The sequence below is a fragment of the Stenella coeruleoalba genome, assembly GCF_951394435.1.
Source record: "Stenella coeruleoalba genome assembly, chromosome: 1".
NCBI classification, from domain to species: domain Eukaryota; kingdom Metazoa; phylum Chordata; class Mammalia; order Artiodactyla; family Delphinidae; genus Stenella; species Stenella coeruleoalba.
In genome coordinates this window covers 112645279-112661591 of record NC_137169.1, presented here as the reverse complement: position 1 = coordinate 112661591, position 16313 = coordinate 112645279, and the positions used below count along the sequence as shown (strand labels likewise).

The following is a 16313-nucleotide window of genomic DNA, read 5'->3' as shown; positions in this document are numbered from 1 at the left end:
ACAGGGCCCATGGCTGGTGTTGGGGCCCCAGGGCCAGCATATGTACTTTCCTTTTCACATGTGCGTAGGCGTCAGTGAATCTGTGTGTGCATGTCTCTCTCCATGGATCTCAGTGTCTCTGTGAATGCACCAGTGTTTGTGTGTCTGCGGTGTCTTCATGCTGAGGCATTCCTCCTGGGCCTTGAGATTCAGGGACCCCAGCTTGTCCTTGGAATGGGGGGCCTGGATAAAGCAGCCCTCCCATTTGCCACCTCTTGACAGACTCTTTTCTCCTGCAGAACAATGCCCAGCGCCTTGGGGTCTCCCAGTCTACCCACTCGCTCACCACCCCAGTGGTTTCCGTGGCAACACCGAGTTTACTCAGCCAGGGCCTCCCCTTCTCTTCCATGCCCACCGCCTACAACACAGGTGAGTGTTCATGTGACATGTAGCTGTGTGCACTTGGCCTTGGGGCACAGGAGGGACCAGAGAAGGAACACGAGGTATTCTCTGGGGGATGCCCCCATCTGAGGAGGGCCATTGATTTGGGGTAGCCCCTACCTAATTAAGGTTGCCAGATTTAGCAAATAGTAACATCGGATGCCATTCACATGGTGATGGTGTTATTGGAACTGTCTCAAAGACATACTTGTGCAAAAATTATTCATTGTTTTGTCTGCAAATCAAATTTAAGTGGGTATGAGTATCCCTTATTTTTAAATAGGACCTAATGGAGAGGGAAAGCCCTGTCCTTGGGGAGCTCTCATCTGAGGTGGGTTGAGCAGCTGGGTGACTCGGGCTGACCAGGGTCGGGGAGTGGGGAGGGGAGCATGCCGAGTTCAGCAAGGCTTCCTGGAGGAGAAGAATGAAGGAATGAGAGAGACAGGGAGGCTGAGGAGACCCGAGAGGAAGCATGGTCAGGAAGATTTATCCAGCTTCCTGGGAAAGCCAAGTAGGGACTCCAGGGCGGGGCGGAGGAGGAAGAAGGGGGTCTCTCACCCTGATGTCGGCTTGGTGGAATGATGAGGGGGAAAGGGAGGAGGAGGTCTGATGAAAGTGGGGGAGGGGATCTGAAGGTTGAAGAGTCACTTGGAGACATGGGAGAGACCTCTGGGTAGAAAAATTCAGAAAAGACACCCAGTGCTTGGGCCGTCCTGGGTCCCCAGGGCTGTCCTGGCCTCTGTCACCCACTCACACCCTCCCAGGAACAGTCTGTGACATTTTCAGCCATCCTTGCCTGCATTCCAAGCTGCTGTGTCAGGAAGGACTTCCCAGTGCGGAAATGCCTTGTCACCTTGTTTCAAAGTATCAGTGTGGCTGGGAACCTGGTCTGTTTCTCCCACTGAAGAGGCTTCTGATGTTCCCCAGCTTTTCTCACCTGTGAATGGCTTGCATCAGGGCTGTTCTGTGGTGAGATCAGACTAGACCAAAAGACCCCTAAACTTCTAGCCACTCCCCAAGCCTACATTCCAGAGTTGAACCATGCTAGGTAGGGTCCCAGACACCAGTACAAATACCCACAAAATCCCACCTCTTCCCTGTGTGTAAAAATCCAGAACCCAACCCTGTGTGTGGGAAAGCCCTTCGGGGCAGGTAAGAGAGCTGGAGGGACTGCCTCGTGTTGAGAGGCCAGACCCTGGCATGTGGGTCTGTGTCCAGATTTTATCACCTGGGTGTCTTGTGAAGTCCCTCGTCCCTTGTGTGTGCTCCCATGTGTGTACCCACTCCCAAGTTATCATGTCCTTGGGCAGCTTCAGAGAGGACTGCTTCAGATGGCCGCACCTTCGGGGGCCAGTAGGAGTTCTCATCTGTGAGTTGTGGGTGGACAGGAGGTCTCTGAGGCCCTTCTAGCCCTACCAGTGGGGGCGGTTGGTAGAGGGCAGTACAGGCCACTTTTCAGGAGCTGCTGTTTATTTGGGCATCCCATGGTGGTGGTTTCCTGCCATCTTCTCGGGTCCTCCCCCAGTCTCTGTGAAGCAGGAGGCAGGTTAGTGGGTGTCAGTGAACCTGTGACAGGCGCTCAGCAAGGCCAGACTTTAGACTCTATTTGTCAGTCTGGTGTGAAAGCAGATTCTGACCCTGGGCCTGCCGTTGGAGCCCTGCTGGGAAGTGTTTGGGCTTTCTCACATCCTCTCAGAAACCAAGGGCTCCAGTTCCTCTTGCTGCAGGAGTAGTTAAGCAGACCTCGGTTTAAACAGCAGGTGTTTTCAGGTGACCCTACGTATATAAACAAATCCCCAATGAACACATTGCTGTTTAGTTGTTCACTATTTACAGTGCCTGGCCCCAGTCCAAGTTCCAGCTGGGGGTGATCTGCCTGTGGTAATATCATGGATAAGGGACGCACCTGGCCCCTTGTTGACACTGGCTGCAGAGGTCTGGCTTGGTCGCTCTAGGAGGAGACCAAGAGGCCTGCTGGGGAGCCAGATCTCCAGGTAGACAGGGCTGGAGTGTGGTGGGAAAGTGCAAGACTGGGGTTTGAGTCCCTACCATTCACTGGCTGGGGGACATTGGGCAACACTGCACTGTTCAGGGTTGGTTTCCTTGTTTGTAAAATGAATGTTGTAAATAGTTGGTCCTAGGGGCCCCTGTCTGCCCTTGGTCTGCTTTTTAAATGTAAGCATCTCAAAACTCCTGGTTAATTAACATTGTTATGAGACCAGAGGCAAGCGTGGACCATCTGTAGAGTGAGATTTAAAGGTAATAAAAGAAGCCTGGGGTCGTGTCTTAGCTCTGCCATTGGCTTTCTCTGTGACCTGGGGAGAGTTCCTCAAACTTGAGGCTGCAGTCACCTCCTTTGTAAATTAATAATAACAGCAGGTAAATCTTTTGATTATTTATCATGTGCCAGACACTGTTCTACATACTTCGTGTGTATTAATGCGCTCAGTCCTCATAGCAGCTGAGTGATGCAGGCAGGATTATTGCCTCCAGTTTATGGACAGACTAAGTAACTCGCCGAAGGTCGCATGGACTGTAAGTGGAGGTGGCTAGGAGGTTTGACCCCATCGCTCATGCCCTTCACCTTACCGTTCTGCTGCACAGATAATCCTGTCTTCCCTGCGTAAAGACAGAGGGCTGGAGCAGATGGCCCCTCAAGTAGGAGCACGTGGTGTAGCATTGGGAGGACTGGCGGGTGTGCCCTCCTCATCACGCTACGGTGCAGTCAGCCTGTGTTCCTCAGGGAAGGCATTTTCTAAAGTGTCCCAAACAGGCTGCGGCATGAAACATAACAGAGCTGTGTAAATTGTGAAACATTTCATGGTTCTGTTTGTTCAGTGCAAACATCACAGTTTCTTCATTAAGACAGAAATTTTGAAAACAACGAGTGCCACCTCATGGGGAAATCCGCCAGAACCTTGGCCAGTTGCACCGCAGGCCTGTTTCGCTCACAGCCCCTCTGCTCTTGTAGGCCCTTCTGGGCGGCAGATGTGCGTCCTCTGTGTTTGTGGGCACAGCAGCCCGAACGCTTGCTGCTACCTATTCCTACCTGTTTTATGTGTTGACAGTCTTCAGGAGACTAAGGGACTTTGAGGAAGGTGGAATGGTAGTTACAGTCATTTGCTTCAGATGCGCCATTCACCTAGCATTTCCCACCATTCCCCTCTAATCTCAGAAAGGCTCTTGAAGACTTGGCATTTGAAGAGATGACAATTAGACATATATTAGACCTTTCTTACTTACCTTTTTTCCCCTTCTTTTTTATTTTTTTAAAATTTATTTATTTATATTTTTAATTTTGCCTGCTTTGGGTCTTTGCTGCCGCGAGCGGGCTTTCTCTAGTTGTGGTGAGCAGGGGCTACTCTTCGTTGCGGTGCACGGGCTTCTCATTGCGGTGGCTTCTCTTGTTGTGGAGCACGGGCTCTAGGCGCGCGGGCTTCAGTAGTTGTGGCGCGTGGGCTCAGTAGTTGTGGCGCACGGGCTTAGCTGCTCCGCGGCATGTGGGATCTTCCCGGACCAGGGCTGGAACCTGTGTCCCCTGCCTTGGCAGGCGGATTCTTAACCACTGCGCCACCAGGGAAGTCCCTCGCCTTCTTTTTTAAAATTGACATTCTAAAAGTGATACCTACACACGGTTAAAAAAAAAAAGTTGAACACTATTTTAAAAAACCACCTCTCTTTGCATCCTGTTAAAAAACAGCACCTCGTGGTTATCAAGATTTGCGTTTCTTTGAGTGCCATCTTCACTGAATTTGTACGGGCTTAGTTGATTATTCACATCTGTCGTTAACAACTCCCCCCACCCTGATAGTCCTGGAGGCGGCTCCCCCACGGGAGCCTCGGTCCTCTCTCCCACCGCAAGAAGCTCACCCGCACTTTCTTCCCCACCCCATGCAGATTACCAGTTGACCAGTGCAGAGCTCTCCTCCTTACCGGCCTTCAGTTCGCCTGGGGGGCTGTCGCTAGGCAGTGTCACCGCCTGGCAGCAGCCGCCGCAGCCGCAGCAGCCGCCGCAGCCCCAGCCGCAGCCGCAGCCCCAGCCTCCCCAGCAGCCCCAGCCGCCACCTCAGCAGCAGCCCCACCTGGTCCCCGTGTCCCTCAGCAACCTAATGTGAGTCCCAGGGGATGCCCACCAGTGTTGGGGAAGGGGGAGCTGAGGGGTGGGAAGAGGAGGGGCCTCATGAGAGCTGAGATCCCTTTGAGGTTGTCTGTCATCAGTGGACAGCACGTAAGCCACTAAGTGGCAGCCCTGGAGTCCCCTGCCAAGGCCTGGGAGAGCCATCCTGAGCCTTTCCCCCAGCCAGCCCGGGCTTGGGGTGGGGTGCGGGGCCCTCCTGGCTCTGCAGAAGATGACATGGGATGGAAAGACAACTCACGTGACTTCTTTTCCTTCTTTTCCCTTCACTTGGCCCTCTCTCTCCTGCTGCCTCTGTCTCCATCCACTTGCCTCACCCCACCCCCAACCCCCATCCTCTCACTTTCTGTCCTCTCTCACTCCGTCGTGTGACCTCCCATCACTTTTTCTGTCCCTCACCTCCTCTATTTCTGTCCCCTGTACTCCATGCCCACTGCCTGTCTCCAGCCCCGGCAGCCCCTTGCCCCACGTGGGTGCTGCCCTCACGGTCACCACCCACCCCCACATCAGCATCAAGTCGGAACCAGTGTCCCCAAGCCGTGAGCGCAGCCCTGCGCCTCCCCCTCCAGCTGTGTTTCCGGCTACCCGCCCTGAGCCTGGCGACAGTCTCAGCAGCCCGGCTGGGGCCTCCTATGAGACGGGGGACCGGGATGATGGACGGGGAGACTTCGGGCCCACACTGGGCCTGCTGCGCCCAGCCCCAGAGCCTGAGGCTGAGGGCTCAGCTGTGAAGAGGATGCGGCTCGATACTTGGGTACTGTAGCATCGCCCCTCCGGTCTGCCATTGTCTGCTGCACCCAGGGACTGGCCCATATGCCCCCAGCCTGTCTCATCTCCCACCTAAGAGGTGGCCAGCTAGCCCTTCCATCAGCCCTTATGGGGCAGCACGGACACCCTTTCACCCCCGCCAAAGGCCCATCTCCCCTCCCTCCAGTATCAGTCCTTCTGCTCGATGACTTCCTCCCCTCAGAGCTGGCCCTGCCACTAGAATCCTGGCCCTACTGGGAGAGGGACGTGGGGGGCACATACCCCGTAGCCTGGGCCACGCCCTCACACCCCCTTCTCCATCTCCTCTTTTCACAGACATTAAAGTGACGGTTCCCACTCCCTTCCTCTCAGCCTCCCTGATGAAGAGTTGACAATCTCACCGCCCACCCCTCCCTGTCCTGGGCTCCTCCCGCTCGACCCCCACTTCCTTTCTTGTGCTCCGTGTCCTGTTGACGGTTACATTTGTGTATAATTATTATATTATTATTATTATTATTATATTTTTTTTAATTTGGATTCTCGCTTTGGAGAGGGGGATGCTCCCATCCCCTCTTTCTGCACCCCCCACCAGTTTCACTGGCTGGGGGGCTCTTTTTTGCGGGAAGGGGGGGACACTTTGCACGTTGTACACATATGCTGCAGGAGGGGGTGGGGGGCCCGATAGGCCTTGGGAAAGGACAGGTGCCGAGCCCTGCATGCGGGGCCCTCCCACCCCATCCCCCAGACAGAGGGAAATAACCAAAAACTACCAAACAACAAAAACCCCTTACAATAGACTGAAACCCCAAAGTCGGCCTCATGGGTGGTTTTGTGTTTCAGGGGGAAAGTGAGGCAGAGGTTCTGAAGAAGGTCTCTGCTTCTCGGCTGTTCCTATGGCCACAGGCACATGGGGCAGAATACCCAAGCCTGGGCCCCAGAGGCCCCTGCACACACACCACACACTCTCAACTGATTCTCATGTGATCTGCACCTCCAAGGTGTGCGGGTGCTGGCCGAGGTTTGGGGCTGGGAAGGCTGCCTGGGAATCGAGGCTGGAGGGAAGGGGCTTGAGGTGGGGCCCCTATGAAGCACAGTTGGAGAGAAAGACAGAGCCATGAGGAGAGGGCTGAGGAGGGGCAGAAGGGCTGGGGCAGGGGGTGAATTGGGGGCCCCCTCCCTTCCCCAGCACTTTCTCTAAGATACACAGTGCAATAGCTCCCCGTCCCTCAGTTGACACCAGCCCTGTAAAGCCGGCCACGAAGCGCAGGGAGAACTGGGGAGAGTGAAGTGGCTCAGCAGGAGGTGGCCTCAGGCACCCCGGGGTGCCTGAGGACTGGAAACCCTTGCATCCAGGGACTAGCGTGAGTGAGGGGACTTGCTCTTCCTTGCACGTACACATCCCCAGAGGAGTGGACATTGGGGTGGTGTGTGAGGGTGGGAGAGGGGATGGAGGAGGTCCGCAAAAGGCCTGCCTCCCTTCTTTCCTCCTCGGCCCCTCTCCCCAGCCCTCCTCCCAGCTCCTTCCGCTCCTGACCCCACCTCCCTGCTCTTGGCGCCCTCATTGTCTCGCTACCTCCTGTCCCACCACCCCCAGGCCGCATCCCACCTTCTGTCTTGGCTACTGTAATTGTAAATAGCAACCTTTGGAAAACGTTAGCAGTGTAACAGTCCAGGAAACTGTTTTTTTTTTGTTGTTGTTGTATTGATATGAAATGAGATTCTATTTTTGTCAAAGTATATTGTAATAATAATGACTCAAACGGCCCGTACTGTACAGACGAGATTCTTCTGCTGTTGTTCTTGCTCCCCTCCCCTCCCCCCCCCAAGTCCGCCCTCTCTACTGCCTCCCCAGTGGGGGCAGCCAAAGCGTGGGGTCCTGAGACCCCAGGCTGGATCACAGATCAAACTGGAGGGGGCAGGCCCCCGGCCCGCAGTCCACCACTACTCCCTGCCCTAAGGGGCCTGTCCTGGGGTGACGTGAGCAGGCAGACTGGGGCCTGCCCCACTCCTTCACATAAGAAGCCCAGCCCCTCTGCCCAAGGGGTGCAGTGCTCCCTTGGGGTTTCATCCTGGTGGGAAAGTAGAGTTAGACAAGGCCCGGTTTTGTGGTAGGCGACACTGCCTGCCTCTACGATCCAGCCGCTTGCAGTATTCCGATACTTGATGCAGGGAAGGAACCCAGAGCAGAGGGGTGCGTGTGACCGCACAGGTACCCGAGTGTGTTGATGAGGGCATCTGGTATTTATGTGTCTGAGTGTACCCTTGTATTTATGTGTGTGTGTGTGTGTGGCTGCATGGGTGTACCTTTATGTGGCTCTGAGCCCGTCTGGGCATGTGTGTGTGAATCTGTGTGAACTGAGCTCTGAGGGTGTGTGCGTGTGTGTGTGTGTGTGTGTGTGTGTGCGTGCCTGAGTGTGTGTTTACAGAGGGACAGATGGCTCTTCTTGGAGCCACACAGCCCTGGCTTCCAGCTCTGTGACCCTCCTTCCTGAGCCCCACTCTCTTCCCTGCTGCAGCCCCTGTTCTCACCCTCAGCTCTGATATGTTTATACTTCACTTGGGGATCTGGCACTTGGCGTCTTTGCTTCTCCCTGTAGCCCTACCTCTCCCGCAGCTCCACGCACAATTGTTCACCCAGTCCCCAGGCCTTTATACCCAGCTCCCTTTCTTGGAGTACCCTCTTCCCCCCACACCCCCTCCTGCTTTCAGGATGATACTCAAGTTCCTCTTCCTCTCTGCAGCTTTTTGCTCACCTGTGCTGTGGTCCTTCCTTACAGCTTACCCCCCCAACTGCTGATTGGGCACACAGCATGCCCAGTCTTCCTGCACGTTCCTAGAGGGAGTGTCAGTAGATGAGACTTGATCAGGACCTTGAAAGAAGCCAGGGTGTAGTCTTGTGCATGCGTGCATGCATTCCCAGAGCCTTGCCCAGTGCCTGGCACATAGCCAGCGCTCAACAAATGCTGATTGGGTGAAAGGTGAATGATAGGTGCTCAATAAACGTTGAATGACTGGCCTTCCCTTCTCAGGCTATTCCCGCCATCAGTCTGCCCACCTTTCTAGGCTGGGCTTGGCCACCATTAAACATGGGGTCGGGGTGAGGGCCCCTGCAGTTCACAGTGCAATATTCACCAGTTTTGCCCTCTGCCTTGTAATGGCAAACCTGGCTTTTGATTACCATGTGTGGATGTGTGCGTGTCCTTTTCTCTCTATCCCTGGGGGCAGGGGGTGATCTGTGAATGAATATGTGACATTTCTGCAATTCAGTATCCTGAGGTTTCTCTTGGGGTTAGGGGCCCCTGGCCGGCCTGATGAATGGGTCTCTGGGAACCCAGACCTCAAGTGGGGACTTCATTTCTTCTTCCTCTCACAAGCCAAATTTGCCTCCACCCACTCCTTCCTCCGAAGAACTGGGCATTTGCCAAAGTAATCACTGGAGTCATCCAATGCCCCTCCCCTCCCCAGGTTTCCCACAGCTTTCAGGGATAGTGGGCAAGAGGACCTCCCACACATACACCCCTGCCCCAGTGGAACACACCATTTCCCCTCCCCCCAGCAGTACACTCAATGCAGAGAGACTGACCCCTGACCCTTATCCAGCCCTTCCCACCTTGGACAGGAAGGAAGTAATGCACCTTCTCTTGCTGATTATTTATTTGTTTGGAGAGACAGAAATGATGTAAAAGTGTATCTAGAAATATCTATATCTATATATTTTTAACTGACTCTTTGGAATCCCCTGGGGTGGGATGGGGGGTGAAATTAGGCTTTCACGGAGGGGAGGAGACATGGAGCCTGGGAACGCTTCATCTCCCCTCTTGCCACCTCTCCATCCCCTAAGCAGTTGGTAGAAGGAATGGGATTTGTAGTGGGGGAGGGGGGCTTGGAGTGTCATACGGAGAATCTGGATTCTCTGTCTTCCCCATTCAGGTCCCAGAGGGAAGGGGGGAGGGAGAGGGAGGGGAGACAGGCCCCGAGGTGCCCCACCCTCAAACCCGACAATCACCCACACTCCTAGGGCTCATCCTGGGTCCTGGGGAGGGCGAGTCCAAGTGTGTGACTGTTGATTTGTTTTCAATATTTCTTTTTGTGCTGTATGGTGATGCTTTCTTAGTATTCTACACAATAAGAAAAGACAAAGTCCTCGAGATTCTTATGAGTTTTGTTTGAAAACTCTTTCACTATATTTGTTGTAAAGAGGTTTACTATTAAAAGAAAAAGAATACACGTTTCTGATACTTTGGCCTGGGTTCTGGTTTCTTTGGTGCGGTCGGCTGAGTAGGGGAAGGAAGGATCGTGTGGCCCTGCCAGGGTGGGAGTCCAGAGCTCCACCTCAGCAGGGAAGAAGGGCGGTTAGCCTGCCGGGCGGACACTCACGACGTCTGAGGTGGGGTTTTCAGGTGAGAATTTCTTCCAGGTGCTCTGGTCAGAAGCAGAAGCAGCCCCAGGACTCAGGAGGGTTGTCTGGTTAGAAGCCAGAGGAGGGATCCTGGGACACAAGAAAAACAAATACCACTCAAGGCTGGGTCAGGAACAGATGGAATGTGCGTGGAGGAGGAGTGTGATAGAGGACCTTCAGCTACGGAAAACTTTTCCACGGCAGAAAGTTGCCCAGGCACTCTGTTAGGCACAGATGGATTCCACCTTCACGGCCCCCACAGAGTTCCCTCCCGAAGGGGCAGCTGCCCTACCCCTCCCTTTTGAAGCGCCCTTTAACAGTGCCAGGAGCCTCTCCCTGCCCTCCTCACATACCCCAAAGGGCTTCCCCACCTGGTGCCTTTCTGCAGAGGCTGGCAGGGGCTGGGGGCTCTTGCGCCCGAAGCCGTGTGCCCTGCACAGCTGTGCTGTAGGGCAGATGCGGGGGCTCTGGAGGGAAGTGCACAGGGAGGGCCTGGCTCACTACTAACAGGCTTTGGCCACTCTTCTGTACTAGGCCCATGCTAGGTGCTGCAGCGGCAAAGATGGAGTATGAAGGGCCCACATACGATGGTGGCGACAGGCCTGCAAATGCCTAAAATCCACAAACCGTGGTTTTAATGCTTGTTGCTGCATATGCAGGCACATCACAGAATGTCTTCATTCCTTGGATTCCTCATCTGAAAACTGCGGTCGTCTGTACCAGTCCTGCCTCCCTCTCAGGGTCGTGACAGATTTTGCTTCACTTCTCCCTCAGCTGGAGCAGAGGTGAAAGATGCTGAGCAGGAAAGGGTTAAGAAGGTACTCTCCCCCGATGAGGTTCCCCTGCTGGCTGCCTGTGACTAGAACAGCCTTGACCTAACACAAATCCCGAGCAAAACCTCTCTCCTTTGCACATCTCATACGCTCAGACTGTTTGGCCTCACCCCTCCTTCTCTATAGACATCGGCCCCTGATGTCCTGGGTAGGCATTACTATAGCCCACAAGTATTTCCTGCCCTCTTCTGCTTCCTGGACACATAGAAGACTGTATTTCCCAGTCCCTGTGTAGTCAAGTGAGGTCATCAGACTAGTTCTGGCCAGTGGACCGTACTGGAAGTAATGTGTGTCACTTCCAAAATCAAGCTGGTATGTGATTCTCCAAGTGCTCTTTCCCTGTCGTGGCAACTGTGGAAGCATGTCGAAGCAGCCTGGATGGCTAAGCTGCCTTAAGGTGATGTCCAGCGCCACAGTGGACTTTGTGTGAATGGAAAATAAGTGTGTTATGTTAGGCCACGGAGATTTCAGAATTGTGTCTGCAAGATAACCTATCCTATCCTGATGAATGGAGTATCCATTCACACTGGGACAACCTTGAAGCCCCCTCTACTGCATACCCGCTGTGGTGTGGGACAAAGATCTCTGGACTTGGCATAGTCCAGAACTTGTTCAACTCCTAGTTCTGTTGCTTACCAGCTGTGTGGCCTCGGGTAGTCACCATTTGCCCAAGCCACTGTTTCATCAACTGGAAGACAGAACTAATAGCTACCCGTTTTCTCTAACCCAAGCCTTCGCCTTCTCTAATCCATCCTCCCATCTTTGGCACAGCACTGATCATCCAGCACCTCATCGTTCTCTACTGCCCACCAAATAAGCCCAAACTCCTGGGCAGGGTTCCCAGGGCCTTCAAAGAACTGACACAACCTCTTTTCCAGGCGTAGTCCATGCAACTCCACTGCACATCCCTTGGCCACTAGGGCAACCAGGCAGTACAGTCCATTCCTTGACAGACCCTTTGAGTCTTCAGTCATGCCATCCTCCTGTCTTAAATGCAACAAACATTTATTAAGCACCTGCTGTGTGTGAAACTCTTTGTTAGGCATTGGAGACACAGAGAGGAACAAGACAGCTCCTGCCTCTCAACTCACAGTTAAGCGGGGACAAAAGACAGGTGAACCAACAGTTAACACTTGAGTCAGCAGGCTGCATTAAATGACAGGTAGGAAGGCTGTAAGTGGGCTGTGGGATCAGAGGAGGAGGCACACCGACATCCGAGCCAGTACAGATCAGGGGAGGCTACTTAGGGGAGGTATTTGAGCTGGATTTGGAAGACATGTACAAATGAGGGCAGGGAAGGCATTCCTGGTAGCTGGAATAGCGTGTAAAGTATGGAGAGAAAATGGTGCATTCAGGAAATCTAATACTGTGGTATGGGTCAAAGGTACAGCAGAGAAAGCTGAAGAGGTAGGCGGAAACCTCACTGTGAAGGAGGGCCTTGATGGCCGTAATTTGGATTTTATTCTGCAGGAGATATTTGGTCATCAAAGGATTTTAAATAGAGGAGGGACTTGATCAGATTTGCACTTCAGAAAGCTTCCTGCCAGTATAAGCTCCCTCAGACAGTAATGCTGAGAACCAGTTGGAAGGCAGGCAGAATTGAGGTCCAGTCGGGGTCCTTTGCAAGTGAGAGGATGAATTTAGTAAATACTTAAGAGGTAGAATTAACAGGACTCGGAAACTGCCTGGTGAGGGTAGAGGACGAAGGAAAGGGAGGCGAGTCAACGACTCTCAAACTCATGCTTGGACTACTGACTGGATGGTGGTGCTGTGGCACCAGACAAGGCCACCAGGTACGTCCGAAGCAGATGAGTTTCGTTTCAGATGAACTGAGTTGGAGGTGTACGTGGAAGGCCGGCAGGGTGAGGTCACCCCATGGGTAGAGAGGTTTTTATGAAGAGGGAAGCCATTCATAGTGTTGGTCACCTGTGAAGTCGTCGTCGTCCTTGGGACATGGGAACTCCAAGGACCAAGGAAAAAGGCTGGAGGGCGGGGCAAGGAGAGACTCATGGAGGGCCCCAAGCTGCATAAGAGTTTGAGTTGTAGAGATCAGAAGAACCAGAAGTGTATTTCTTATCTGTGATCTCCTAACTTCACTAAAGGCCTGCTTGACTCATTAGTCTTTTTTTTGGCCGCACCGCATCCGGGATCTTAGTTCCACGACTAGGGATCGAACTCATGCCCCCTGCAGTGGAAGTGCGGAGTCTTAATCACTGGACCACCAGGGAAGTCCCTTGACTCATTAGGCTTGTGCTAACCTTGAAAAAGGGAAAATTCACTGATGCATTCTTTGGGGCATCGAAGGTAGGGAGGAGTGTTTTGCTCCCCAGGGGTAACTGCAGGGTCAGGTGTGGTGGACCTGGTGCAACCCTAGAGGTCACTGGTTTTCCTTCGATAAGGAGAGAGAACACTTCTTTACTCGATACCTGGAGGATATTCCGGAGGAACTACCTGGTAGGCAGCTGGATGAATGAAGCTGGGGCTCAGGACAATGCGTAGGCCAGAGGCAAGAGAAGGCTTGTGAGACATCAGCCTAGGGAGAACCTTAACTTCTTCATGACTCAGTCACTTCATGTGTAAAATGGGTTGCTGTGAGAGTTAAATAAACGTTACATATTAATCACTTGAAACCATTCCTGATCCATAAGTGCTCAATCAGTGTTATTATTTTTATTACTGCTACTTGTCAAAGACATGAAAATAGATTAACTTACGTGGGTAAGAAGAGGTTCTATGGGCAAAAAATAGGGCTCTACATGCCTGTTTCTTTGAAAACTTTCCTATCATTCAAGCTTTTACTCCTACAGCTTTACCTCCATTAAACTTTTCCTGATTTCCCCCATCCTACCCAGCTGGCTATGATATTCTTCTCTTATGAAGTGTCTTAGGAATCTGCCCTTTTTATAGCTCCTACCTCATTCTACCTGAAACTGTAGGTACTAGTTTCTATTTATTCTGTACAACTGGACTGAAAGCTCTTCTTAAAAATTCACTGCCTCACCCATTTTTGTGTCTGGCTCAGTGCCTGGCACACAGTACGTGTTCAGTCAGACTAAAATGAGATAATGCATGTCAAAGTGCAGTTCATAAACTGAGCGCTACAATCTACAAAGGGTTTTTTTTCCCCTCATGGGCGTGGTAACTTTCTGCAGCTTCTCTACTTTCCAGCACCAGATCCAATGGGGCTGAGAAGCGTGGAGTCCAGTTTCTTCTAGTTATCCCTCCACTGAAGAATTAGCACCCAGTGGGCGCCTATCCCCAAAGAGGTGACTCTTGGGAGGTGGGAAACAAAGGGTGGTATCTGATTGTTCCAGCCAAGGAGGCCAAGCAGTTCCCTGTAGCTCATGTTCTTGTGACTCACCCCTCAGTCCCATGGGCTAACTTTTCCAGCCTTGTGATTGTGGAAACTTGTTTCAGGAACAGCAAGCGGATGTGAAAGGGACATAAGGCGACCCCACCCCAGGCTCCAAAGTGGCTCCTACTGAGCCAGTACAGACTGTTTGTTTCTGATTGCAAACTTAAATCATTCAGTGTCATTGCCCGGCTAAGGGGCACGTCCAGTGCCCTGCTCTATTTCAGTTGGTAAACCCTAGGCCCAAAAAGAAAAGGTGGCTCTCAGGTTCTTTCCACAGCGCAGTTCCCAAATAGGTATAGTTCATTTGAGCCTAGGCTTTATTGCTTCCAGTTGGATTGACTTGCATTTACCCACCCCACCCCCCTTTGCTTTGCCCCCGTTTCCACCTGTTTACAGCTCTTAGGCCTCATTTGGGCACTTCGTTTGGCTTGAGATCCCCGCCTTCGCAGTGTGGCCGCCCAGAGTCACTCCCATTTACTGCGCATCAGCCGCCATGTGTCCAATAAAAGCTGGCGACGACGCCGAGGGCCCAAGAGGGAAGGGGAAAGGGAAGAGGAAGGGGAAGGGCCCCGCCTACACGGAGGTCACGCGCCCGCCAAACCCCGCCCCTACGTGACCGCAGCGCCAGTCCTCACCCCCAGACACCGCCCTCGGCCGGGAGCGGAGGCTGGCCTCGGCGCCTTGGTGTCCAATCCCAGCGCTGCCACCCAGTGCCGGGTGGGGACCTTGAATTGGTTTAGTATTCGCGAAGAGGAGAATCTCCATCTAAGGCGAAGGGGAAGAAGGGAGGTGTAAGGCAATAAAAGCACTTGTTTAACCTGTCCCACTAGGCTGTAAGCCCCCATGGAAGCAGACATCACCGTTCCAAAGCGCCTGCCTAGGGCAGCGTCTGGCATACAGTGGGTGCTCAACAAATGATTGACTAGCAACGACCCCTGGGGACCCCGTCACCCTTTACACCGACCCCTTCACTCTCTCATTCACCCTCCCCGCTATGACAGCAAATAAGGCAGTCGGTCGCCAGCGGGTGAGCCAAGCTTCCTGCACGCTCCCAGGCTAACTTCCCAACCTCTTGGTCCGCACGGGCATGAGTACGGACAAAGACCCAAATCCACTCCTAGGGCTCCCCACCGGAGGGCGGGAAGTGGATCTTGAGGCTCACTTCATTGGCTCATCCGATGACGGATGGGACCATCAGCCAACCGCAGCCTACACAAGACGCGTGCGTACAGAAGAGATTTTAGCCCCTGTATGGAAAAAACACGAGCGGAGCGAACCAATTTTGGCTGGGTCTCACCAGGGCCTCGAGGAGGAGATGCGCATGCGTGAATACAACTGCCTCGCGCCCTGCCCAATTCGAGGGGGAGGGAACGCCCTCCCGCCTGCTGGCAGTTTTCACAGAAGTTTAGCCTCCGTTAAGAGTATGGCCAGCCATGGAGCTGCCTGGAGTATCCCGAAGAAAGGAAGAATCCAGGTCCCTGCCCTCGCGGGTGACACGGCCGTCCCCAAACACAGCCAGAGCGCCACTGGCCTGGCCCTGTTTGCAGAGGCCCCTCTGGAAACTGTGGGCCCAACGGTGACGTGAATATTAATTCTCAGTTTACGAAGCGCGTTGTATCCGCTGTTTCAGGAGTTCCTCGCAAAAACCCTCCTGTTAAAGTAAAGAAAGAAGTGGGAGGCTCAGAAAGGGGAAGGAGCCAGGCCGAGGACACTGCCTGTGAGGGTGACACCGGAATTGGAACCCAGGCCACCCATTCAGTGCTCTCCTACCACGATAAGCCACCTCCCTGCCTTCCAAGGAGTTTACGTCTAGTTAGGGTGATGCCACTTAAGATATAGGAAAAGTGAAGCTACAATTTCAGCTCATTTTAAAAATAGACAGTGACTGCTAGAGGCGTTCATAGTGGGAAGGATTGCTTTGTGCTCTTGTGATCTGAAGAGGCTACGTCAAGGAGATGAAGCTTCAAAGTATGTATAATTGAATTGACTAAATCTTAGGAACATACTGTTGAATGATAAAAGAAATCCCAGAACACTGCAAATATTTGAGACCATTTTCATAAATCTCAGAAACAAGCAAAATTAAACAATATATTGTTTGGGTATATATGATAAAATGTTTTGAAAAGCAGAGGAATGATAAACACAAAATTTATTAGTAGTTACTTTGGAGAGAGTTTGGGGATGGGATGGGGAAGAAAAGTGGATGCTCTTGGTAATGTTCTAGTTATTGGGTTAAATGGTAGATTTGTGGGTATCCATTATATCTTATAACACACATATAACAACTATTCTTTTGTATGTATAAAATATCTAAAAGATGACAGTGGAATCATCTCCACCACCACCACCCCCAAATATAATACACAGTTGGAGAGATGAGGGGAAAGCCTTAGCTATATTACACTTGGTTTCCAGAGCATT

The 16313-nt window shown here is 52.6% G+C and overlaps 1 protein-coding gene and 1 long non-coding RNA gene across 4 annotated transcripts in view; one reads left to right on the top strand and one right to left on the bottom strand.

Moving 5' to 3' along the window:
* MEF2D (myocyte enhancer factor 2D) overlaps positions 1 to 9171 on the top strand; it is a 33756-nt gene extending 24585 nt beyond the window's left edge. For both annotated transcript variants that reach the window (XM_079919881.1, XM_079919880.1), the window contains 4 exons: positions 279 to 408; positions 4318 to 4531; positions 5003 to 5309; positions 5639 to 9171. In XM_079919881.1, coding sequence (XP_079776007.1) covers positions 279 to 408; positions 4318 to 4531; positions 5003 to 5309; positions 5639 to 5650 — 663 coding nt within the window. In that variant the 3' untranslated portion in view covers positions 5651 to 9171. The remainder of the gene's footprint in view (positions 1 to 278; positions 409 to 4317; positions 4532 to 5002; positions 5310 to 5638) is intronic.
* Positions 9172 to 9249: 78 nt separating this feature from the next.
* Positions 9250 to 14720, bottom strand: LOC307187181. Of its 2 annotated transcripts, none has more exons than XR_013828540.1 (3): positions 14525 to 14720; positions 12961 to 13123; positions 9250 to 9791 (listed from the first exon to the last, which is right to left on the bottom strand). It is a non-coding gene; the product is annotated as an uncharacterized lncRNA (long non-coding RNA). The 2 variants fall into 2 exon arrangements; XR_013828541.1 differs by lacking the exon at positions 9250 to 9791 and adding an exon at positions 12880 to 12923 and having other exon boundaries at positions 12954 to 13123.
* Between the last annotated feature and the right edge of the window lie 1593 nt (positions 14721 to 16313).